This window comes from Pantherophis guttatus, chromosome 11, assembly GCF_059756535.1.
Source record: "Pantherophis guttatus breed Tessera chromosome 11, ASM5975653v1, whole genome shotgun sequence".
In the NCBI taxonomy this organism is placed as follows: Eukaryota; Metazoa; Chordata; class Lepidosauria; order Squamata; family Colubridae; genus Pantherophis; species Pantherophis guttatus.
Window position 1 is genome coordinate 19,581,856 of NC_142073.1, and position 24,727 is coordinate 19,606,582.

General features: G+C 42.8%; 2 protein-coding genes across 5 annotated transcripts in view; both read right to left on the reverse strand.

The window, feature by feature from the left end:
• Positions 1 to 7,147, reverse strand: part of ESRP2 (epithelial splicing regulatory protein 2) — a 106,028-nt gene extending 98,881 nt beyond the window's left edge. Inside the window, exons 1-2 of one of the 4 annotated variants that reach the window (XM_087876980.1) lie at positions 7,024 to 7,147; positions 5,579 to 5,745 (exon numbers count right to left, since the gene is read on the reverse strand). In XM_087876980.1, the coding sequence (XP_087733106.1) occupies positions 5,579 to 5,745; positions 7,024 to 7,037 (181 nt within the window). In that variant the 5' untranslated portion in view covers positions 7,038 to 7,147. Of the gene's footprint in view, positions 1 to 5,578; positions 5,746 to 7,023 lie in introns of those variants that run through there. The other 3 variants (XM_087876983.1, XM_087876984.1, XM_087876986.1) reach the window with 3 other exon arrangements.
• A 6,406-nt stretch (positions 7,148 to 13,553) lies between these two features.
• On the reverse strand, positions 13,554 to 15,653 carry LOC117670334 (leukotriene B4 receptor 1-like). The gene has a single exon (XM_034425403.3). It carries the CDS (start codon positions 15,586 to 15,588, stop codon positions 14,548 to 14,550), a length of 1,041 nt encoding a protein of 346 aa, XP_034281294.1. The 5' UTR covers positions 15,589 to 15,653; the 3' UTR covers positions 13,554 to 14,547.
• Positions 15,654 to 24,727: the final 9,074 nt, after the last annotated feature.

The following is a 24,727-nucleotide window of genomic DNA, read 5'->3' on the forward strand; positions in this document are numbered from 1 at the left end:
AGACCTCTCTAAGCAGTTTACAGAGTCAGCCATTTGCCCCCAACAATCTGGGTCCTCATTTTACCCACCTCGGAAGGATGGAAGGCTGAGTCAACCTTGAGCCTGGTGAGATTCGAACTGCCAAATTGCAGGCAGCAGGCAGGCAGCAGAAGTAGCCCGCAGTACTGCACTCTAACCACTGCGCCACCCCGGCTCATGTCTTGAGTTGCTGTCCTAACGCATGTCCTTCCCTTACTGTTAGGCGCTGGAGACCTTTTGAAATTCTCCACTCTATTTGTAGGTGGGGAAATTGGGTGGATCGGGCAAGAGTCCAGCTTTAGCAGTAGAATGAATGGAGACCACGAATGAAGATGACCTCTGATGAAAGAAATAATGGATTGTTCTGTCTCCACCTGTAATAAATCATCTATAGATCATAGTTCCTGGCTTGGTTCTAGAGAAAGAGCTGTGGACTAAAAACGAACAGCTTGAATTGGACACTTTCACACACTTATTTTTTATAGGTTGTTCAGTGACTTGGAGATCCCAAGTGATTGAGCAACTTGCAAGATTAATCATGCTTATTCTCAGTTCTCAATATAACATCTTCGGAGGACACAAGTTTTAAGAGAGATTATTTAAAGATTGTCTGTCTTCTTCACCTGGAAGATGAATTAATTCAGAATCCGTTGGGACTCACACCTATCAGTATTCTTTTAAAGCTGCTTAGGTTTCCATCTGGATCTCTGGATTGAATCTTTTTAGGAGAAGCAGCTTTCTTTTGTCAAATGTAAAGCTGAGTTTTTTTTTTCTCCTGCTGTGGTTTCATTTGCCACGTACAGCTGATGCATTCATGCCTTTTTTTGGCTGCTGAACCACCATTTCAAGATGAAAGAGGAAAAGCAAGTTGCCATACCTGTTTCCAATGGCATTCTCCTACGGCAAACGTGTTTGAAACAGATGAAAATATGACTCAACAACAGAACAGGGTATTCCTAAAATTAACATTTTAATGGAAGAATGAAGACACCAGGTTTAAGAAAACTTTAGTGTTTTAATCTACTTTCACTCTGTTAGTGATTGTCCTGGAATCCAAGATAAAATCTATTTATAGGTAGTCCTCAATTTATGACTCCAATCAGGGGTGAAATGCTCCTGGTTCGGACCAGATCACCTGATCCAGTAGTGATGGCGGCGGGTGGTTCGGAGAACCGGTAGCAAATATCCCTGCCCCCCTCCCCCATGCCCAGCTGAGCCATGCGATCATCAGAGGCTTTTTTTAAAAATTATTTTTAAAAGCATTTTTTCTACAACCTCTTTGGCCAAAAAAAATGCTGTAAAAAGTTTTTTAAAAAAGCCTCTGATGATCGCGCAGCTCAGCTGGGATCGTCAGAGATTTTTAAAAGCACTTTTTCTACAACCTCTTTGGCCGAAGAGCTTGTAGAAAAAATGCTTTTAAAAGCCTCTGATGATCCCAGCTGAGTTGCCTGATCGGCAGAGGCTGTTAAAACCATTTTTTAAACAACCTCTTCGGCCAAAGAGGTTGTAGAAAAAGTGCTTTTAAAAGTAAAAAAAAAAAAGAAGTTGGCCACACCCACTCAGTCACATTACCCTCCCCACCAAGCCATGCCCACAGAACCAGTAGTAACAAATTTTACATTTTACCACTGACCCCAATGGAGACTGGACTTTCCATCCTAAGCCATTGCGGTCAAAAGTAGAGTTGAACTCACTCTAAGCAAAATACACTGGTCATTAATTGAATGCCGCAGTTGTAAATGCAAACCCATTGGTTGCAAATTTTGATCACAAGACTGCAGGGCACTGCAACCAGTTGTAAATGTGAGCCAGTTGCCAAATGCCTGAATTGTGATCATATACAACTTTGGGGATGTGTGTGATGTGATGATTGTAAGCTCAAGGACCAGTCGTAAGTGGGAGGACAAGACATTTCTCAACACTGTCGTAACTTAAAATGGTCGCTAAACAAATGATTACAAGTCATGATGAAAATTGGACTATCTATAAGGTCTACTTGGGGATCTTTTGAAAGACTCTGTCATAATTTCCGGTGCAACATTCTTCTGCTGGCTATCAGCTTTTCCCAAAATGGTGCCTCCAGATGTTTTGGGTACAAAGTAGTGGTGAAATCCAAATTTTTTTACTACTGGTTCTGTGGGTGTGGCTTGGTGGGTGTGGTGTGGCTTGGTGGGCATGGCTTGGTGGGCATGGCAGGGGAAGGATATTGCAAAATTCCCATTCCCTCCCCACTCTGGGGCCAGCCAGAGGTATTTGCCAATTCTCCGAATTGCTCAAAATTTCTGCTACCAGTTCTCCAGAACCTGTCAGAACCTGCTGGATTTCACCCCGGTACAAAGGATTATAGGGAACAAAATCCAACCAGGAGCATTGGGAGAGGCATCCAGAAAAAGCAAGATAGCAGCTTCAATCATACAGCATCTGCTACCTTCTGGACATTTTTAACCCACCCAACCTTCTGGACATATCTGGAGGGCATCCTCTTTAAAACTCTGAACCTGTAGCATTCTAGATATGGTTGAACTTCTTCCATCAGCCCCAGCAGAACAGTCCAATGAGCCGTGGTGGTGCAATGGTTAGACTGCAGGCTAATTCTGCTGATTGCCAGCTGCCAGGAGTTCAGCAGTTCACTGCTCATGCTTCAAGATTGACTCAGCCTTCTATCCTTCCGAGGTTGGTAAAATGAGGACTCAGATTGTTGGGGGCAATAGGCTGAATCTATAAACTGCTTAGAGAGGGCTGTAAAGCACTGAGATGTGGTATATAAGTCTAAGTGCTATTGTCCTTCCTTCCATCCATCCATCCATCCATCCATCCATCCATCCATCCATCCATCCATGATGTGCAATGGTTAGAATGCAGTATTGCAGGCTAACTCTGCCCACTGTCAGGAGTTCGATCCTGACCAGTTCAAGGTTGACTCAACCTTCCATCCTTCTGAGTATGTAAAATGAGAACCCAGATTGTTGGGAGCAAGAGGCTGACTCTGTAAACGACTTAGAGAGGGCTATAAAAGCATTGTAAAGCAGTATATAAGTCTAAGTGCTGTTGCTATCCTCAGGGAGGATAGAGGAATTGCAGTCCTATGACTCTGAAAGCCCACAATTCTCCTGCCTTTGAGATTTGGTGCTCTCTTGAATCTAAATCTACATCTTATCTCCAATGAGCTCATTTGCTCTTTATGTTGTTGTTGTTATTGTTTTTGTTAACCCTTAGTTCACAGTGAGGAATCTGCATTTCCCTCGGTCTTTACAGAAACTCTAGAGGAAAGATTATGCTACGAAGCAGACTAACATAAAACTTTGTGGGTTAACAAGGGTTAACAATCAGTGTAAGCCAGACTATGTTGTTGCTATTACAACACTCTGGTTCAGTAAAAAACGTACCAGAAGGCATTCCTAAGAGCATCTCGCTTGCCTATTCAAATCTTGGCCAATGGCTACCAACCTGCCTTCCATTGAGGACCTGTATACTGCACGAGTCAAAAAGAGGGCTGGGAAAATATTTACAGACCCTTCGCATCCTGGACATAAACTGTTTCAACTCCAACCCTCAAAACGACGCTATAGAACACTGCACACCAGAACAACTAGACACAAGGACAGTTTTTTCCTGAACGCCATCACTCTGCTAAACAAATAATTCCCTCAACACTGTCAAACTATTCACTAAGTCTGCATTAATAATAATAATAATAATAATAATAATAATAATAATAATAATAATAATAATAATAATAATAATTTTATTTCTATACCGCCCTTCTCCCGAAGGACTCAGGGCGGTGTACAGCCAATTTAAAAACACAAGACACAACAATAATTAAAAATTAAAATAATTAAATAGATTTGGCCGATTTAAAACCCTAAAAATTAAAATACCCCAATTTAAAATTATTATATTGATAGCCCGGCCTGGCAGAACAACAGGGTCTTGAGGGCACAGCGAAATACACGGAGGTCGGAGATCTTGCGCATTTCCGGGGGCAGTTCATTCCACAGGACTGGGGCTCCCACAGAGAAGGCCCTCCCCCTGGGTGTCGCCAGCCGACATAACTTGGCTGATGGCACCCTGAGGAGACCCTCTCTGTGGGAGCGAACTGGTCGGTGGGAGGCTATTGGTGGCAGAAGACGGTCTCGAAGGTACCGGGGTCCTATGCCATGGAGCGCTTTAAAGGTGGTAACCAACACCTTGAATCGCACCCGGAAGACCACTGGGAGCCAGTGCAGCTTGGCAGGAGGGGTGTCAGGTGGGCACAACGACTTGCACCCATAACCACCCACGCGACCGCATTCTGGATCAGCTGGAGCCTCCGAGTGCTCTTCAAGGGGAGCCTTGATTAATTACTATTACTATTAGTCTTCTCATCGTTCCTATCACCCATCTTCTCCCACTTATGACTGCATGACTGTAACTTGTTGCTTGTATCCTTATGATTTATATTGATATTGTCTCCTGATTGCTTATTTGTACCCTATGACTATCATTAGTCTGGTTTAGGAAGAAATTTTTTTAAAATTTTTAAATGTTTAATTGGTTTGTGGTTTTTTAAATTTTGGGCCAAATTTATATAGATTTTAATTGTTTTTAATATTTGTATTTCATGTTTTTAATTCTGGCTGTGCACCGCCCTGAATCCTCAGGGAGAAGGGCGGTATATAAATTGAAAAATAAAATAAAATAAAATAAATAAATTAAGGGTTGTACCTTATGATTCTTGACAAATGTATCTTTTCCTTTTATGTACACTGAGAGCTTATTCACCAAAGACAAATTCCTTGTGTGTCCCATCACACTTGGCCAATAAAGAATTCTACCTATCAATCTTATTTAAGAAAGTACTGTCTCTGCCTTACTAATTGGAACAGAAGTCACTTCAGATAACACGTCCTCCGCTTTAGATGATATTAAATCCTAATTATTGTATTAGGCAGCCTCGCCTATTCAGTAGCAGTGTTTAGAGATGTGTCTTGTGTTAATGAATAGCAAATGGAGAATTTGTGAGCTGTCCAATGACCTGGAAAACACAAGGGTCATTCTCCACAGGTTTCTTGTGTCAATAACCCGTGCATAATGGGTTGTGCTGGAGGTGACTGGAATCCAATCCAGGTCATACTGTTGGGGCTGCAACAGGCTGGTGATCAGGATCAGTGCGTTTTCTCACCCATGCGCAAAGTCTCGGGTAAATCCCAGTTCCCCATGGGAGAGGAGAGGATTCCAAAAATTATAGCTTTGACTCAGCCAACAATCTTTTGATCCGTCTAGGACTTGAATCAGAGGTGGGTTTCAGCAGGTTCTGACCAGTTCTGGAGAACCGGTAGCAGAAATTTTGAGTAGTTCAGAGAACCGGTAGTAAAAATTCTGACTGGCCCCGCCTCCCATCTATTCTCTGCCTCCTGAATCCCAGCTGATCAGGAGGAAATGGGGATTTTGCAGTAACCTTCCACTGGAGTGGGAGGGAATGGAGATTTTACAATATCCTTCCCCTGCCACGCCCACCAAGCCATGCCGCGCCCAAGCCACACTCACAGAACCGGCAGTAGAAATTTTTGAAACCTACCACTGACTTGAATCCACTCAAGAACAGGGACAAAAATGCTGGATGAACATCGGGGCACTGAATGTACCAACTTCTTCAGGGAACCTTTGTTTTGATTTTTGTTGCCACACTTGGAATACTGCATCCAGTCCTCACCACGATACAAAAAAAAAAAAGATGTTGAGACCCTAGAAAGTGTAGAGAGAAGAGCAACAAGAATGAAAATGGGTCTGGAGGCTAAAACATAGGATGAACGCTTGAAGGACCTAGCTGTGAGTAGCCTTTCGAAGAGAAGGACTAGGGGTGATAGAGCAGGAAGACATGATAACTGTCTTCCAGTACCTGTGGGGTTGTCACAGAGAAGAAGGGGGTTGACTTATTTTCCAAAGCACCTGAGAGCAGGACAAGAAGCAATGGATGGAGAGATCCGATCTAGAAGCAAGGAGACATTTCCTGACACTGAGAACAATCAACCACTGAAGAGGTTGTAGGTGCGCCATCATACTGGAGATTTTAAAGAAGATATTGGATAGCCATTTGTCTGAAGCAAGGAGTTGGATTAGAAGACCTCCAAGGTCTTTTCCAACTCTGTTACTCTGTTAAATCATATTTGATATTCTCACCACTCTGCTATCTCAAACACCTTCCTATAATACAAACAATTAATCTTCTTGATATCAGTTTTTTCTTGGGGTTTCATGGAAACCAGAGAGAAAATGATTTGCTGTATATGACAGATAGGCTGTTCCAGTGGTGAAATTCAAAATTTTTCCCTACTGGTTCTGTGGGCGTGGCTTGGTGGGCGTGTGACTGGGTGGGCGTGGCTTGGTGGTCACATGACCAGGAAAACCAACTATCACACTTTACACAAAAATAACACAAAAGCTACACAACTGACTCTCACACAATGCAAAAGCAGCTGGACTTCGCACAAAATGGCCCCTGCAACAAGCAGGAACCTCACAGAGTCACAGAGAGCTCAAAAACAAACTATCGCACTTTACACCAAAATACTGGTTTGGGCAATAGGTAATAAAAAAATGCTTTAAAAAGTATAAAAAAAGTTCCGAGGATCGCACGGCACAGCTGATTGTCACAGATGATCGTCGGAACCTTTAAAAAAAAACTTTTTTAAAGGATTTTTTTACTACCTATTGCCCAAACCGGTAGTAAAAAAAATGCTTAAAAAAGTTTTAAAAAAAGTTCAGACAATCAGCTATTCCGGACTATTGTGGGAACATTTTTTTAAAAAAAATTTAAAGTGTTTTTTTACTACCGGTTCAGGCGAACCGCCCTGAACTGGTAGCATTTCACCCTTGGGCTATTCTCTTTCTCTGTCCTACACTATGTTAATAGCTGCCTGCTCACCCAATGAGGGAGATGGGTGGTTCCTAAATAGGATAGATAAATAAAACAATAAATACATGCATTTTGAAATGTGAAGCAATGAAGAATAAAGCACATACCTCAGATTTCTCATCCTGGATAGCTTGTCCTTCTCTTTGGGAGTGATTGTACAGTAGATTGGGCTCAGGAAGAGCAAATAGTTTCAATGGAGCCAGAGAGGTGCAAAGAAAAAAACTGGGTGTGTTCAGAAGAGAAGATTTTGTTCCCAGACTTGTACTAGAACTAGGAGAAACACACCCTAGGAGTAGGTAAGATATGAAATCCTGCTGATTGGGTTATCGTTCGGTGAAGTACTTTAATTACAACCTTGCTTAACAAAAACACACATTTTTTGGGGGGTTCTACCCCTTCTCTCTGATTTTGCAAAAACATCTGCTTTCAAAATTTCTTTCAGAGGAGAAGAAAAATTGGAGGAAAATTCTTTATGGCCAGGAATGAAGCATCCTTACACTTGTTTAAGGGTAAGGATCTATAGCAGTTGTTACTCACGCTTAGCAATTTTAAGATGAGTGGACGTCAACCCCCAAGAATTCCCCTAAACATCCAAGTGTTAGAATTATGGCTGGGAAGCATCAGTGCAGGAACAGAATGCTCCTCTGTTCGAAAATATGCCTTTATTTTGAAGCCCTGTCCCATGCAATCCAACAATAGATTTAAGAGGGAGAACAGGGGACAGAATAGAATAGAATAGAGTAGAGTAGAATAGAATAGAATAGAATAGAATAGAATAGAATAGAATAGAATAGAATAGAATCAGAGGTGGGTTTCAGCAGGTTCTGACCAGTTCTGTAGAACCGGTAGCGGAAATTTTGAGTAGTTCGGAGAACTGGTAATAAAAATTCTGACTGGTCCTGTCCCCATCTATTCTCTGCCTCCCGAGTCTCAGCTGATCGGGAGGAAATGGGAATTTTGCAGTATCCTTCCCCTGCCACACCCACCAAGCCATGCCCACCAAGCCATGCTATGCCACGCCCACCAAGCCACACCCACAGAACCGGTAATAAAAAGTTTTGAAACCCACCACTGAATAGAATAGAATAGAATAGAACAGAATTCTTTATTGGCCAAGTGTGATTGGACACACAAGGAATTTGTCTTTGGTGCATACGCTCTCAGTGTATATAAAAAGAAAAGATACATTCATCAAGAATCATAAGGTACATCACTTAATGATAGTCATAGGGTACAAATAGGCAATTAAATCATACTAAGAAACAATCAATATAAATCGTAAGGATACCAGCAACAAGTTACAGTCATACAGTCATAAGTGGGAGGAGATGGGTGATAGGAACGATGAGAAGACTCACAGTAATAGTAATGCAGACTTAGTGAATACAGTGATGAGGGAATTATTTGTTTAGCAGAATGATGGCGTCTGGGAACAAACTGTCCTTGTGTCTAATTGTTCTGATGTGCAGTACTCTACAGCGTCATTTTGAGGGTAAGAGTTGAAACAATTTATGTCCAGGATGCGAGGGGTCTGTAGATATTTTCACAGCCCTCTTTTTGACTCGTGCAGTATACAGGTCCTCAATGGAAGGCAGGTTGGTAGCCATTGTTTTTTCTGCAGTTCTAATTATCCTCTGAAGTCTGTGTCTGTCTTGTTGGGTTGCAGAACCAATCCAGACAGTTATAGAGGTGCAGATGACAGACTCAATAATTCCTCTGTAGAATTGGTTGCTAACTTCCAAATGTGTCTTTTGAATTAGCAAGGAATTTCAAGTTCCCTCTTCTCCCTCTTAATTTTATATTTCCTTCCCTCCCAAATTAATTGTTTTATTATGCAATACAAATAATACATTGTAGGGTACAAATATCTAAGGAAGTTATATTAAATAAGAAAATTCTATTTGTAAAGTACAAATGAGGAAGTTATTTCTAAGTCCCATTTGGAAGTTAACTTTACAATTTGGAAGTTAATGAGTTGCTTGGATATTTTTTGCAATGCTTTTTTTCCCCTTTCTTTCTGAAGCTTATTCACTTGTTAAGTGACCTTAGTCTGACCAATGATTTTTTTTCTGGGACAAAACGGTCTCTGACTCCAACTGATAAAATCAGTGGAAAGTATTTCCCCAACATTAAATCCAGGCAAACATTTTCTCCTGTGACACTCACTGAGATATAAATGCAGAAACTTCCAAACCTTGACCTTGTAAGTAGATTTAAGAAAACCGTCTTCCTAAATTCAGTGAGCATTCTTTCAGGGGTGAAATCCAGCAGGTTCTGACAGATCCTGGAGAACCGGTAGCGGAAATTTTGAGTAGTTTGGAGAACTGGCAAATACCACCTCTGGCTGGCCCCAGAGGGGAGTGGGAATGGATATCCTTCCCCCAGGAAGGGAGGGAATGGAGATTTTGCAGTATCCTTCCCCTGCAACGCCCACCAAGCCATGCCCACAGAACCGGTAGGGAAAAAAATTTGTATTTCACCCCTGCATTCTTTCCAAAGGGGACCAGCTATACTGGTTGAACCTCACTGACCTTGAAAAAGATAAGAAAGATTGGAAACTTCAGAGAGATAGGTTAGACTGAGAAGTTTTAAAAAATCAAAAGAAATGAAACCTATTCAAAGAAGACTGAAAAACCACTTCTCAATTGTTGTCAGAAGACTGCATGATGAACTCAACTTGAAAGTAAAAGTACAGTTGGTAAGGCCAACACATTCAGTGTTGGTCGCCACAATGTAAAAAAGATGTGGAGACTCTAGAAAGAGTGCAGAGAAGAGCAATAAAGATCATGAGGGGACTGGAGGCTAAAACATACGAAGAACGGTTGCAGGAACTGGGTATGTCTAGTTTGATGAAAAGAAGGACTAGGGGAGACATGATAGCAGTCTTCCAATATCTCAGGGGCTGCCCCAAAGAAGAGGGAGTCAAGCTATTCTCCAGAGCATCTGAAGGCAGGAGAAGAAGCAGCAGATGGAAACTAATGAAGAAGAGAAGCAACTTAGAACTAAGGAGAAATTTCCTGACAGTGAAAACAATTAATCAGTGGAACCACTTGCCTCCAGAAGTTGTAAATGCTCCAACACTGGAAGTTTTTAAGAAGATGTTGGAAAACTATTTGTCTGAAGTGGTATAGGGCTTCCTGCCTAAGCAGCGGGTTGGACTAGAAGACCTTCAAGGTCCCTTCCAATTCTATTCTATTCTATTCTATTCTATTCTATTCTATTCTATTCTATTCTATTCTATTCTATTCTATTCTATTCTATTCTATTTTATTCTATTCTATTCAACAGTCTATTTAATGACCATTTGAAGTTAAAACAGCGCTGAAAAATGTGACTTATAAGCATTTTTTACACTTATGACCCTTACAGCATCCCCATGGTCACATGGTCAAAAATTCAGACACTTGGCAGCTGTTCATATTTATGACGGTTGTAGTGTCCTGGGGCCATGTGATCCCCTTTTGCGACCTGACAAGCTAAGTCAATGGGGAAACCCACTGAAGTGTTAACAACTGAACAACTTCAGTGATTCGCTTAACAGTTATGGCAAAAAAAGATCTTAAAAGGGAGCAAAAATTCACCTAGCAGGTGTCTCACTCAGCAACAGAAATTTTGGGCTCAATTGTGGTCGTAAGTCGAGGACTAGCTGTAACAGCTTTGATTCAAAAGTAAACTATTTTCTCTAAACTATTTATCTTCCCAAAGACCTGGAGAAAGTATTTTTCCTATCTTGGGTAAGCAGGTGCCTTCTCAGGCATATAATTCCATTGAGTTTTCTAACTTCCCAGGCTGGGGTGAAATCCAGCAGGTTCTGGAGAACCGGTAGCGGAAATTTTGAGTAGTTTGGAGAACCGGCAAATACCACCTCTGGCTGGCCCCAGAGGTGGGTGGGAATGGAGATTGATGTTCACAATCTCCAGAAGTTTACAAAAAGAAAAAAAAAATGCCAGTGCACCAAATTACAAAAGCAGACCCTGTAAACACAAACACACCCACAAAACAATCCAATCTAAACCAATCACCACCCAAATGAAACTACAAGATAAAAGAATTCCCAGTAAAATCCCAACACCTAAAAAAACGGATAAACACCTACTAAAAATGAGACATTAACTACAAGTAATCTTCAACTTTTGACTACAATTGAGCCTAAAATTTACATCGCTAAGTGAGAAATTTGTTATTTGAGTTTTGCCCCCCATTTTACGACTTTTCTTGCCACGTTTGTTATGGGAATCACTTCAATTGTTAAATTAATAACACGGTTGTTAAGTGAATCTGCCTTCCCCGTTGACTTTGCTTGTCGCAAGGTCGCAAAAGGGGATCACATGACCTTGGGACACAGCAACAGTCATAAGTATGAGTCAGTTATCAAACATCCGAATCAGTGGTGGGTTCCTCCTGGTTCGGCCCGGTTCGGCCGAGCTGGTAGCAGTGACGATATGACGTCACTGAATCGGTTCTCTTTGTTCGGGAGCTGGGCCCTCCCCGCCCGCGTTATTCTTACTTTTATTTGGCTCTGTCCCCAATTTTTCGCTGCCTCCCGAGTCCCAGCTGATTGGCTGGAAGGAAAAAACTGTTTAAACTCTTGCCGCGGGGTTTCAAAGGGCTGCCCTACAGCTGATTAGTGTTAAAAGGCAGTGTGGTGGTAGACCAGGACGCTCCAAGAGCAAATGGGTAGACCGGTACAACTCTACAAGCAGTTAAAAACCTGGTAGACTAGTACCTCTGCTAAATCCTAAAGAATTGTTTGTCACATGACCATCAAGCCTTGGTGATAGAGGGGTTTAAGGCACCCTGTTATTAAGCTGGTTATTAAGACCAGCTGCCTGCAATTACTGCAGGGTTCGAATCTCGCCAAGGCTCAAGGTTGACTCAGCCTTCCATCCTTTCTAAGGTAGGTGAAATGAGGACCCAGTTTGTGGGGGCAATAAGCTGACTTTGTATAAATATACAAAAGGATGAAGGCTATTGCTGAGCACATTGTAAGCCGCCCTGAGTCTTCGGAGAAGGGCGGCATATAAATCAAATTAAAAAAAAAAAAAGCCACACCCACAAAATAAGCCACGCCCACAGAACTGGTAGTAAAAAACATTTAGAACCCACCCCTGATACAAATATAAACCACGTAGCCATGGGGATGTTGCAATGGTTGCACTGGTGTGAAAAATAGTCATACTGTAAGTCACTTTTTTCAGTGCTGTTGTAACTTCATTAAACAAACCGTTGTAAGCCAAGGACTCCCTATAGTCACTATGGAAGAAACATTTACAGGAGCAGTACCACAAACTAAGTGGCATTTGATACATCAAGCTATGAGTTTTCTGTTCCTGTAATGAATGAAAAGTTATGCAACTGGAGGGGAATTTCTTTCTTCTTCTTTTTTTGTTCTTCGAAAATATTTTAGTAACTTTTTAAATACAATAGGAAATTATTTGGTCTTTCGGAGCACTCCTCTGAAAGGGAGGGGGAGAGAGAGACATAGAGAGATACAGAGAGAGGGGGAGAGAGAGACATAGAGAGATACAGAGGGGGGGAGAGAGAGAGACAGAGAGAGATACAAAGAGAAGGGGAAGAGAGAGACACATAGAGAGATACAGAGGGGGGGAGAGAGAGACATAGAGAGATACAGAGAGAGGGGGAGAGAGACATAGAGAGATACAGAGGGGGGGAGAGAGACTTAGAGAGATACAGAGGGGGGAGAGAGACATAGAGAGATACAGAGGGGGGAGAGAGAGACAGAGAGAGATACAAAGAGAGGGTGGAAGAGAGAGACACATAGAGAGATACAGGGGGGGAGAGAGAGACATAGAGAGATACAGAGGGGGGGAGAGAGAGACAGAGAGAGATACAAAGAGAGGGGGGAAGAGAGAGACACATAGAGAGATACAGGGAGGGAGAGAGAGACATAGAGAGATACAGAGGGGGGAAGAGAGACACATAGAGAGATACAGAGGGGGGAAGAGAGAGACACATAGAGAGATACAGAGGGGGGGAGAGAGAGACAGAGAGAGATACAAAGAGAGGGGGGAAGAGAGAGAGACATAGAGAGATACAGGGAGGGAGAGAGAGACATAGAGAGATACAGAGGGGGGAGAGAGAGAGACAGAGAGATACAAAGAGAGGGGGAAGAGAGAGACACAGAGAGATACAGAGGGGGGAGAGAGACATAGAGAGATACAGAGGGGGGAAGAGAGAGACACATAGAGAGATACAGAGGGGGGAGAGAGAGAGAGACAGAGAGAGATACAAAGAGAGGGGGGAAGAGAGAGACACAGAGAGATACAGAGGGGGGGAGAGAGAGATATAGAGAGATACAGAGGGGGGAGAGAGAGAGACAGAGAGAGATACAAAGAGAGGGGGGAAGAGAGAGACACATAGAGAGATACAGAGGGGGGGAGAGAGAGACATAGAGAGATACAAAGAGAGAGGGGGAGACAGAGAGGGAGGATTTTGTGATTCCCATTGTTTTTTAGCAACCGGTTCTCTGCCCTAATCACCAGCTGCGTAGGTGTGGCTCAGGGGCTGTCATATGACTGATGAAAGTGAGTGACATCGAGTTGGCCACGCCCACCAAATGTTCGTGGAGAGTTTGGAACTTCAGCCTCGCTCTTTTAGCCCAGCGGAAGCACCGGACTGGGCCACAGCAACGCGTGGCCGGGTACAGCTAGTACAAAAATAAAAATCAACAGAACGTAGAATACTGAGCAAAGTTTTTGATTTTTCCAGCACTTGTGAACTTAAATCCAAAGCAGGAAATAGTGGAGTGGAGAAACAATCTTGATATGGTCAAGTATCATAGTCAATAATGCATCACTGATCCCCTTTAGAAAAAGAACCTTTAAAGTCGTTCCTATTTTTATTAGCCTGAATAAAGCCTCCACACCGTCCGAGTGTGGAGTGACAAAGCCAGAGTTCATTTAATAGATTAACAGAGTTGGAAGTCCAAACAGGAGACCCTACACCATTTCTGACAGAGGGCAGTCCAGTCTCTTCTTGAAAGCCTCCAGTGATGAAGCTCCCACAACCTCTGAAGGCAACTTCTGTTCCATGGGTCGATTGCTCTCGCGGGCAGAAAATTTCTCCTTATAATTTAATTACATTACGTTACATTCACAAGTGGCTTCATACAAGCGTGACACCAATCACTTTTGGGGTGCGGGCTTCTGACCCCTCATTTCTGAATGTCTAAAACCTAGCCAATGTTTGGAACTGTGTACTGCGTAAAACTGCACAGAATTCTACACACAAGTAGCACACAACCATAGAACGGGGTCTAGAAAAATATCAAGAGGAATGTGGCAGTTTTTATATTAACAAATCTGCATATGATTTATATCAGGGTCCCCAACCTGTGGGCACTGGCCCACTACCGAGCCGTGGCCTATTTACAACCAGGCGGCATGAGCAGCGGACTGGTGCCTACGCAGACTGATTCACACAAGTGGCGGGCACTGGCACACGCATCCCCACTCACACTCGTGGTGCCCCTCACACAAAATTATCCCCTCTTCTCCCCCCCTTCCATGCCCCAGACTGTGCCACCAACTCAGAAATGTTGGGGAATGCTGATTTAGACGGTTGATAAAAACTCAAGCACAGTATCTAAAATTTCAGGAACAGTCTTTGCTTTAGGCTGAGGAGACAAGAGTGGACTCACTTTCCCCAGTGTTGGCACTTATCAAACTTTCCTCCTTTCCATCTGGAGAAGGTGTTTCCAGGCTGGACTCTTGCCTCTCTGAAGGGCCCACTTGTTCAAAGAGTTTGGACAACTTTGTAAACCTGGCGCTGCTTCGAATATTCCTAGCAGAAAAAGCGTAGAGGAGTGGATTGATGCAGCTGCTAATGAAAATAATTGCGCCTGCGATCCAGGCTCCCGCCTCTGAAATCTTCTCCAAGGTTTGCGAGGCCTCTGAATTTGAGTCCTCCAGCAGAACTGAGATGACCGTTAAGAGGTTAAAGAAGTGGTGAGGGAACCAACACAGACAAAAAATCACTACCACGGATGCAATCAACTTGGCGGAGCGCCGCTTCGATGGACAAGCCATGACTCCGATTCTTTTGCCCACACAGATGTAGCAGGAGCAGATGATGGTGAAGGGAACTACGAAACCCAAAATGGTCTCGGACAGGAGATGGATGACCTCTTGAGAATGAGTGGCATACTCACGCGTGGCACACTGAGAGACTGCCACAGTGTCATCGATGGTCTGAAATGGAATGATGGTTGATCCAAGGACGACGGAGAAGAACCAGATCGTGGCCACAACCAGGTGAATGACCATCGTCTTCTTCCATCGTTGGAGGACAAAGGGATGGCTGACAGCCAGAAACCGCTCAAGACTGAGACACATGATGAAGAAGATGCTGGCATACAAGCTGCAGTAAATAACAAACACCACACCTTTGCAGGCACCGATCCCAAAGACCCAGTGGTTGGCAAAAGAATAGATCCAGATTGGCAGGGTCAGAAGAATCAGGAGATCAGCCACGGCCAGGTGTAGGATGAGCACAACGGTTGGAGGCCTTTTCTTCATTCGTCCACAAATGGTCCAGATGACCAAAGAATTCCCAGGGATTCCAAGGACAAAGGAACAACCCAGGATGAAACAGATGAAAATCTTTGCAACTGACATCGGCAGGTGATCATCGATTTCCGTAGGTGGAGTCATTTTGATCTAGCCCGTGGACTGGATTAATCCAGTTGTTACTCAGGCTATAGTCCTCTACATCTGGAGCAGCAAGAGGGCTGTCCTCTTCATCCAAGTAGAAGATGACAGAAATGCCCCAACTCTCTCTACACTCCCAACAAGAGAGTGTAGAGAGTGTGAGAGATCTTCAATCACAGTTTCACATCCTTTGCTTTTGCTGAGTCTTGATTTTCCTATTTTTGAGAGACTAAACCACACAGCTACGTACCAGTAATTATTACGAAAGAAAACGGAGATCTGTCTTAGATTTTAAAACTGAAAGCAGAAGCTGAATCCTTCGGAAAGTTATGGTCAGGAGACCATCAACAGTGCAAGTTCCAGACTTAATAATTGACAATAATATGAGCTACAGAGAGAAATGCATGACATGATTTTCTAATAACTCCTGTGAGCTGAGATTTTTAACGGTCCAGTTTTGCCCAACTAGATGACAGTCTCTGGATGACTTTTGTTCATCTCAAAAAGCTAAACAGGATTGGAGACGCCAGCAGAAAATTCCAGGATTTTAGCTGTCAAATTGGAATTAAAATCCTGGAAGAACCCAATAGTCATCACCAGGAGTTGAGTTTGATTGAACGAAGGCTTCACTTTTACTCCGAGTCCCCAGTTTTAATCCAACACTGTCAAACAGAGGCATAGAATCAAAATCATGGGAAGTATTAGTAACCCTTTTTAAAGCCTTAGTAAGGCCACACCTGGAATGCTGCATTCAGTCTTAGTTAACTCATTACAGAAAAGATGTTGAGGCTTTGGAAAAAGTGCAAAGAGGAGCAACTAAGATGATTAAAAGGCCTGGAGACTAAAACATATGAAGAACGGTTGTAGGATTTGGGTTTGGCTAGTCTAGAGAAAAGAAAGACTAAGCAGCATTCCAATATTTGAGAGGCTGCCACAAAGAAGAGGGGTTTTAACTTATTTTCCAAACCACCAGACAAGACAAGAAACAATGGGTGGAAACTAATCAAGGAGAGAAGCAACCTGGACTTAAAGAAAAAATTCCTAACAGTGAGAACAATTAACCAGTGAAACAGCTTGCCTTCAGCAATCGTGGGAACTCCATCACTGGAGGTTTTTAAGAAGAGACTGGACAGTCACTTGTCTGAAATGGTATAGGTCAGGATCTTCTGTTTGAGCAGGGGAATGGACTAGAAGACCGCCAAGGTTCCTTCCACTTCAATTCTAATTGATTGATTGAATACATCTTGTGGACTCTCTTTTGTAGGAAGTTAGCACCCACCCCTTTCCTTGAAGAATGAAATATTTTAGGAAATATTAAAAAGGCAGAATATTATGTTTCCCTGGATGAGAAATGGAGAAGCATGTTTTAAAGACGAAGCAGCTCCCACCTTCTTGCCCCCCCACCCTTTGTCAATGGGCCAGAGGCAGAAACTCAATTCCCTCCCATCTTTGTCAATGGATCATCATCTGCAACACAATAGGGCCCATCTAGCAACAGAAATCAACACATGGCACCTGGGAAGATTACATCAACCAGCAAGGCTAGCTAAGAGCCCCACCCCCTGGGAGTCTGACAACCAATCAGGATACTCTTTCTAGGCCCCAGGAAGTTCAAAGCCAGAGAGGGCATAAAACCCGGGGACTCGCAGCATCTCGGCCCTTTTTCTGTTCAGAAACTCAAACCATGTGATCCTGTCCACCATTAAACCATCTTCCAAGCACTCTCCATGTTTCCAGTGTCTTTTTCCCCACTTGGAGCTGAACCCAGGAGGATATTTCTTCCTACACTTTCATGACCCCAAGGGTGAAAATTCTGTTGAAAGTATCTGGTTGAATATTAAGGGGAAAAAGGAATCAAAATAGTATTGCCAGATTCACTTAACAACCACACTACTAACTTAACAGCTGCAGGGATTCACTTAAACAACTGTGGCAAGAAAGGTCCTAAAATGGGGCAAAACTCACTTAACACATGTCTTGCTTTGGCAACAGAAATGTGGGACTCGATTGTGGTCGAGGACTACTATACATCTCCACCCACACGAAGGTATGGATCCTGTTCGAGCTAAGAATGTGCGTTCTGACATGAAGGATTAAATCTTAAGATTTACAAGACAACCATCTGCCTTGTTGCACTGTGTAGCACTGAATGCTGGGCAGCAACAACAGGGACCGAAAGTTCTCTCCATGCCTTGGAAATGCGAAGGCTCCGTTGGATATCGGGCATCTCCAGTGGTGGAAGGCTGCTGGTTTAACAACTGGTTTAGTGAGTTGACAAGTGTGCCTAAGGCGCTTGTGAACAGCACTGGAAATGGAGCATTTAGAAGCTCAGATGCTTACCTTCCAAGTCAGCAATGGTAAATAGAACAGCGAGTGGAGGGGAAATCAGCTGTGCCGCGCGATTGAGATGAGCTACAAAGCAGGAAATAAAGAACAGGATAGAGTGGGTGCAGGGGTGAAATCCAGCAGGTTCTGACAGGTTCTGGAGAACCGGTAGCGGAAATTTTGAGTAGTTTGGAAAACCGGCAAATGCAACCTCTGGCTGGCCCCAGGAGTGGTATGGGAATGGAGATGTTGTTGTTGTTGTTTTTAAATTTTTATTATTATAACAAAACATGACAATACAAAACGTACAACATATACAACATATGAGAGCCGGTACGCTCTCATAGAGAGGGGCTCCTCCGGGTGCTGTCGGCCAAACAATGTCGACTGGCGGCCCCCAGGGGGAGAGCCTTCTCTGTGGGGGCACCTACTATCTGGAACGAGCTCCCCCTGGAGATACGGAGGATCCCGGATCTGCGCACCTTCCGCCGCGCTGTGAAGACCTTTTTATTCCATCAAGCGGGCTTGGCCTAATCTCCTCCCTCTTTTAATATGTAAATTTTAATTGGTTTTTAAATGATTGGGGTTTTAATATGTTTGGGCCAAATTTGTTTAATTCGATTTTACTTTGTTTTTAAATTTTGTATTTATGTATTTTTACTGTTTGGCTGTTCACCGCCCTGAGTCCTTTGGGAGTAGGGCGGTATATAAATTAAATAAATAATAATAACAATAATAATAACATATGAACATAAACTTTCTTCACAGCTATTTCGTGATGGTCTTCTTTTGTTATTCACATTTCCCCTTATTTCCTCTTCACATTTATTCCATTAACTGTTTGTCCCATTCATTCTTAATTACAATATATTTCTCATCATTCATGCCGATTTTCTCGTTTTTATACTTTAATAAATTCTTACGATACTAGACAATACTACACAGTGTCAACAGTAGGGGCCTTCAAATTTCTAGGTTTTACCATATCACAAAATCTATAACGGGCGGCTAGCATCAGAAACATCAACAAAAGAGCACAACGAAGAATTTGCTTTTTTTCTTTACTTTCTGGTTTTTCTATCTTTTCCCCTTATTTTTCTGCTTCACTTTTCCTTTGAATGGAGATTTTGTAATGTCCTTCCCCTGCCACGCCCACCAAGCCACACCCATCAAGCCACATCACGCCCACAGAACTGTTACTATAAAAATTTGAATTTTAACCACTGGGCGGGTGGGCGGGGCCAACTGATCATCAGAGCTACTGGTTTGGCCGAACCGGTCTGAATGGGTTGAATATCACCTCTAGGCATCTCCCTTCTTGACCACATCACAAATGATATCATTCGACAGCATTTTGGTGTGGCATCAGTGGTGGGTTTCTACTGGTTCGCCCCAGTTCAGGCGAACCAGTAGCGGTGGCGGGAGGAAGCTCCGCCCATCCACCTGGACATCCTCATGGATGCTCTGCACATGCGCAGAAGGCTCACAGTTCCGAAATGGTAGCGAAGATAAGTGAAACCCACTACTGTGTAGCACTAATTATTGAGAGGATGAGAGAAGGCCGGCTCCACTGGTATGGACATGTCCAGAGAGTAGCACCTTCCACCATGGCCATCTCACGGGCAGCCAAAACAGTGATGGTAAGACACCACTAACTAAGATATGCAAGTCGTGGGCCTGCACCAGTGGTGGGTTGTCCCCAATTCGGACTGGTTCGCAAAAACCAGTAGTAAAACCGGCGGGAAGCTTGTTCTGCCCCAGCTATGGACCCCAAAGAATGCAGCACACACAAAGTCTGTACAAATCTTAGTTTACTAAATTAAATCGGCCTTTTTCAAACAAAGGCTGTTAATTAATTTTCTTAACAGCCTACAAGAATCCAAAGAATAAATAATCTTAATCTTACTATGGTTGGCAGAAAGCCCAGAAACAATTTGCAGGAAACTGATAAGAGAACTAAGATTAGGACGCGAAGGACAGTGAACAAAGTTGTTCCCTGCAAATTGCCTCAGTCGTCATCCTTCCTTAAATAGGCTAAGGGAGTGGCCAATTACCCCCAAGACTTACTCTCGAGGAGACCTCCTCCTGAGGAGCCACTCCTGCCTTTTGGCAGCTCTGCGCGCCCGTGCATCGAGAAGAGGCTCCTCCTCTTCTTCCTCTTCACTTAAGGGAGCTTCTGGAGGTTCTGAAGGCCCTGGCTGAATCCCAGCCTCCTCGTTGTCTGACTCGAGTGCCAGCTCCACAGGCTGCTGGTGCAGCACCACACCAGCCTCCTTGCTGTCGGAATCAGCTACTAGCTGCACAGGCTGCTGATGGGCCACAACAAAGCTCTGCCCACCGACCCCAATGTCATCAGGAAGCTTCTGCACATGTGCGGCCCCGTTGCAAACCAGTAGTAAGGGTAAGTAGAACCTACCCCTGGCCTGCACCTTGGAGATGCAACTGACCATGCAACATGGTGTTCAACGATCCGAAAAGCAGACCTTGTACCTGCGGGAATACGCTAGGAAGGAGAAGAAGATTCTGACATGAAGGACTGGTGGGCAAGCCATTTTACCACCTGTGAGGAATACTAGGATTAAACAACTTTTACAAGGAGCGGTTGGTTATGTGCAGTTTCACCCCATGTGGCAAAGCCATAATGCAATTTGTTTGATGTGGCTTTAATGTGCCTTGCAAACAAGGTCATTGCGGTTTGTAAACACATCGACACAGATTTACATATGTTGCAACCTATCACCCCATCTGATCTGGCTTATTAAACATCCTTATTGAAACAAAGGTTCTCAGAGCTGAAGAAGCTTCCTGGGTGAGAAGCGAAACGTCTTCAAAGAAAAACCAGAAAGTCCAGTTGCCTCTTGAAAAAAAAAAAAAAAAAAGCACTTTTGGGACAACCATGATTGGATGTCTGAGCATTTCCATAGATACTTATTGAAAGAAAATTGGTGAATTTCTGGTCCTGAATTACAATTTTTCGCCTTTTATTTTACATCACAGGAGATACAAATCTGGAAATTTCTGAGCTGCTTTATGTGTACCGTGTTTCAGTGGTGGGTTTCAAATTTTTTTACTACCGGTTCTGTGGGCGTGGCTTGGTGGGCGTGGCAGGGGAAGGATACTATAAAATCTCCATTCCCACCCCACTCTAGGGGAAGGTTACTGCAAAATCCCCATTTCCTGCCAATCAGCTGGGACTTGGGAGGCAGAGAATAGATGGGGATGGGGCCAGTCAGAATTTTTACTACCGGTTCTCCAAACTACTCAAAATTTCCACTACTGGTTCTCAGAACTGGTCAGAACCTGCTGAAACCCACCTCTGCCGTGTTTCCCCAAAATATAAGCCCTCCCCGAAAATAAGCCCTCCCCGAAAATATTTAAATACATGCGCAGCCAGTCCTCGCCATTTCCTCTGGTTAGGGTTAGGGACACAGAGCTGGAAATCTGATAAGACGGCAAGAGGAGCCCCGTCTTGCTCCACGTGTCCCAAAACAATAAGACCTCCCCAAAAATAAGGCCAAGCGCTTATTTCAGGGTTCAAAAAATATAAGACAGGGTCTTATTTTTGGGGAAACACGATAGTAGAATATTATTTAAGATACATTTCATTTGCTTAACTTTTAAAGATCAGGTGAAAAATAGCTTCAAGTGATTCTTGGACTATGCATTAAAAAATGAAAAAAGTGATGGGGTGAGAGTAACTTTCCCCAACATTTATTACAGGGGTGAAATGCTCCCGGTTCGGACTGGATCACCCGATCCGGTAGCGATGGCGGTGGGTGGTTCGGAGAACCGGTAGCAAAAATCCCTGCCCCCCTCCCCAATGCCCAGCTGAGTCGAGTGATCATCAGAGGCTTTTTAAAAAAATTTTAAAAGCATTTTTTCTACAATCTCTTCGGCCGAAAAAATGCTTTTAAAAGTAAAAAAAAAAAAGGCTCTGATGATCATGCAGCTCAGCTGACATCGTCAGAGGCTTTTAAAAGCATTTTTTCTACAACCTCTTTGGCTAAAGAGGTTGTAGAAAAAATGTTTTTAAAAGAAAAAAAGCCTCTGACAATCAGGTAACTCAGCTGGGATCGTCAGAGGCTTTTAAAAGCATTTTTTTACCTCTTCGGCTGAAGAGATTGTAGAAAAAATGCTTTTAAAAGTAAAAAAAAAAGCCTCTGATGATCATGCAGCTCAGCTGAGATCGTCAGAGGCTTTTAAAAGCATTTTTTTACCTCTTCGGCTGAAGAGGTTGTAGAAAAAATGGTTTTAAAAGTAAAAAAAAAAAAAGAGTTGGCCACGCCCACTCAGTCACATTACCCCCCCCACCAAGCCACACCCACAGAACCGGTAGTAACAAATTTTACATTTCACCACTGATTTATTATTTATTTCATTTATTTATAAAATTTATACCCCACCCATCTCACGGCCAGGCGACTCCAGCTTACGATGGTGTAAAGCAAAAGTACGAGACATTAAAATGTTAAGTACGTGAAATACTACAAAATGTTCGAAGAAGTATCCAAACACACTACCTTTTGGAAATGTTCTGCCCTGAAAAGCTTGTTGCACAATATTCTGCCATGCTAATATTATGGTATATTTGCTGTACATTTCAGGTGTGGCCTGTTACACCTGTTCTTCCTGTTGCACAGGTAGCTCAGCCAGGTTACCTTGAGCAAAAAAGCCAGCAATTGTGGTCTGTTCTCCATGCTGTGGATATCTGCTGCCTCCTGGTGGCTATTTTTTCTAAAAAAAGGATAGTAACAAAATAAGGAAGCTGCAGCCGGAGCTCACCTGTATGCAGGAGATAAGGGAGGTTGGGTCCAGGTACTCAGCTCGTAGCAGACACTTTTGAAAAATTGCAGGAAGTCCTGTGACTGTCCTGCTTTGCTTATCTTTTTTGGTGTGACTTTGGGAGACAATTAGTTGAGAGGTAGCTCGCTTGAAGCTGTTTTTCACCTGGGAACCTGATCTTTAAAAGTTAAGCAAATGAACCGTATTTTAAATAATATTCTACTACAGGTAAAGCAGCTCAGAAATTTCCAGATTTGTATCTCCTGCGAGGGGAAATAAAAGGCAAAAAATTATAACAAGCTTTTTTTGTGGGTGTGTAGTTATTTATTTTGGCTAGTTTCAGAATACAAAATACAGGTCCTCGACTTATAACCAGTGGTGGGTTTCAAATTTTTTTTACTACTGGTTCTGTGGGCGTGGCTTGGTGGGCGTGGCAGGGGAAGGATATTGTAAAATCTCCATTCCCACCCCACTCCAGGGGAAGAATACTGCAAAATCCCCATTTCCTCCTAATCAGCTGGGGCTCGGGAAGCAGAGAAGAGATGGGGGCGGGACCAGTCAGAATTTTTACTACCGGTTCTCTGAACTACTCAAAATTTCCGCTACCGGTTCTCCGGAACTGGTCAGAACCTGCTGAAACCCACCTCTGCTTATAACAGTTCATTTAGTGACCATTTGAAGTTACAATGGCACTGAAAAATGGGACTTAGGAGCATTTTTCACTGTTAAGACCCGGGCCGCATCCCCACGATCACGTGATCGAAATTCAGACGCTCGGCAACCGGTTCATTTTTATGACCTTTGCCGTGTCCCAAGATCATGTGATCCCCTTTTGCGACCTTTGGACAAGCAAAGTCAATGGGGAAGTCAGATTCACTTAACAACGGGATTACTAATTTATCAACTGCAGTGATTCACTTAACACCTGAGGCAAGAAAAGTCATAAAATGGGGCAAAACTCACTTAACCAATGTCCTGCTTAACAACAGTGTTGCAATATTTTCAGGATCAGACTCAATAATATTAGTAAGAGTTAAAGGTTTAAATATATTTCCTTTTATTTACAATAGGCATTCTATATTCACTGAATATTCACAGATAGAAGCGAGGAAAAGGGTGTAGGTGGCTCCTTATATATACAATGGGTGGAGCTATAAGTAGGAGTGGTGAATTATGAATACATTAAGAAGTGAAGAATAAGTTAACCCCTGATACCCCGTTCATATATTATTTACACATTAGAGAATAAGGCATTTACATCTGACAAATCCCCCTCTAAATGCCGATTCGTTATACAACACCAATTACACTCAGATTCAGGACAATACAATACATACAACTTAGAAGTTAAATATTTGTGTTGCTTAGAAGGTAAAGGCTTTGTCAATATGTCAGCTAATTGTTCTGAGGTATCACAATGCACTGCTTTAATAAATCCATCCTGAGATAATTGTCTCACATGTTTAAATTTTATATCTATATGTCTGGACCTTTGTCCAATGGCATCAGATCTAGATATTTCAATGGCTGCTTTATTATCTTCATGCATAACAAAAGGCAAAACAGGTTTTTTCCAAACATCTGAAATTAAATCATTAAACCATACAAGGTTATTTGCAGCTTTGGATAAACAAACATATTCCGCTTCTGTCGTTGAAGTGGCCACTAGTTCTTGTTTACCAGTGTACCAGTAAACTGGACAGTCATTTAAGAGAAATATATAACCAGATGTACTTTTTCTACATGAGGTGTCTCCAGCCCAGTCTGCATCTGCATAACATGTAAGCTTTGGTTCTTTATTGTCTTTAGGTTCTAATATTAAGCAAAAGTCTAGTGTACTTTTCAGATATCTTAGAATTCTTTTAACAGCTTCCCAGTGATACATTGTTGGTTTGCTGACATGTCTGGATAATAGATTGAGTGGTAAGGCGATATCTGGTCTAGTCCAATTAGATATATAAAGAAGTGAACCTATGATTGATCTATAAAATGTGTTATCCTTGAATTCGGGGGAAGATTCATCAGTATTTCTTAG

Bases quoted from the DNA above. Each gene is read 5' to 3' on its own strand.
- LOC117670334 (XM_034425403.3), bottom strand. From the start codon at position 15,588: ATGACTCCACCTACGGAAATCGATGATCACCTGCCGATGTCAGTTGCA.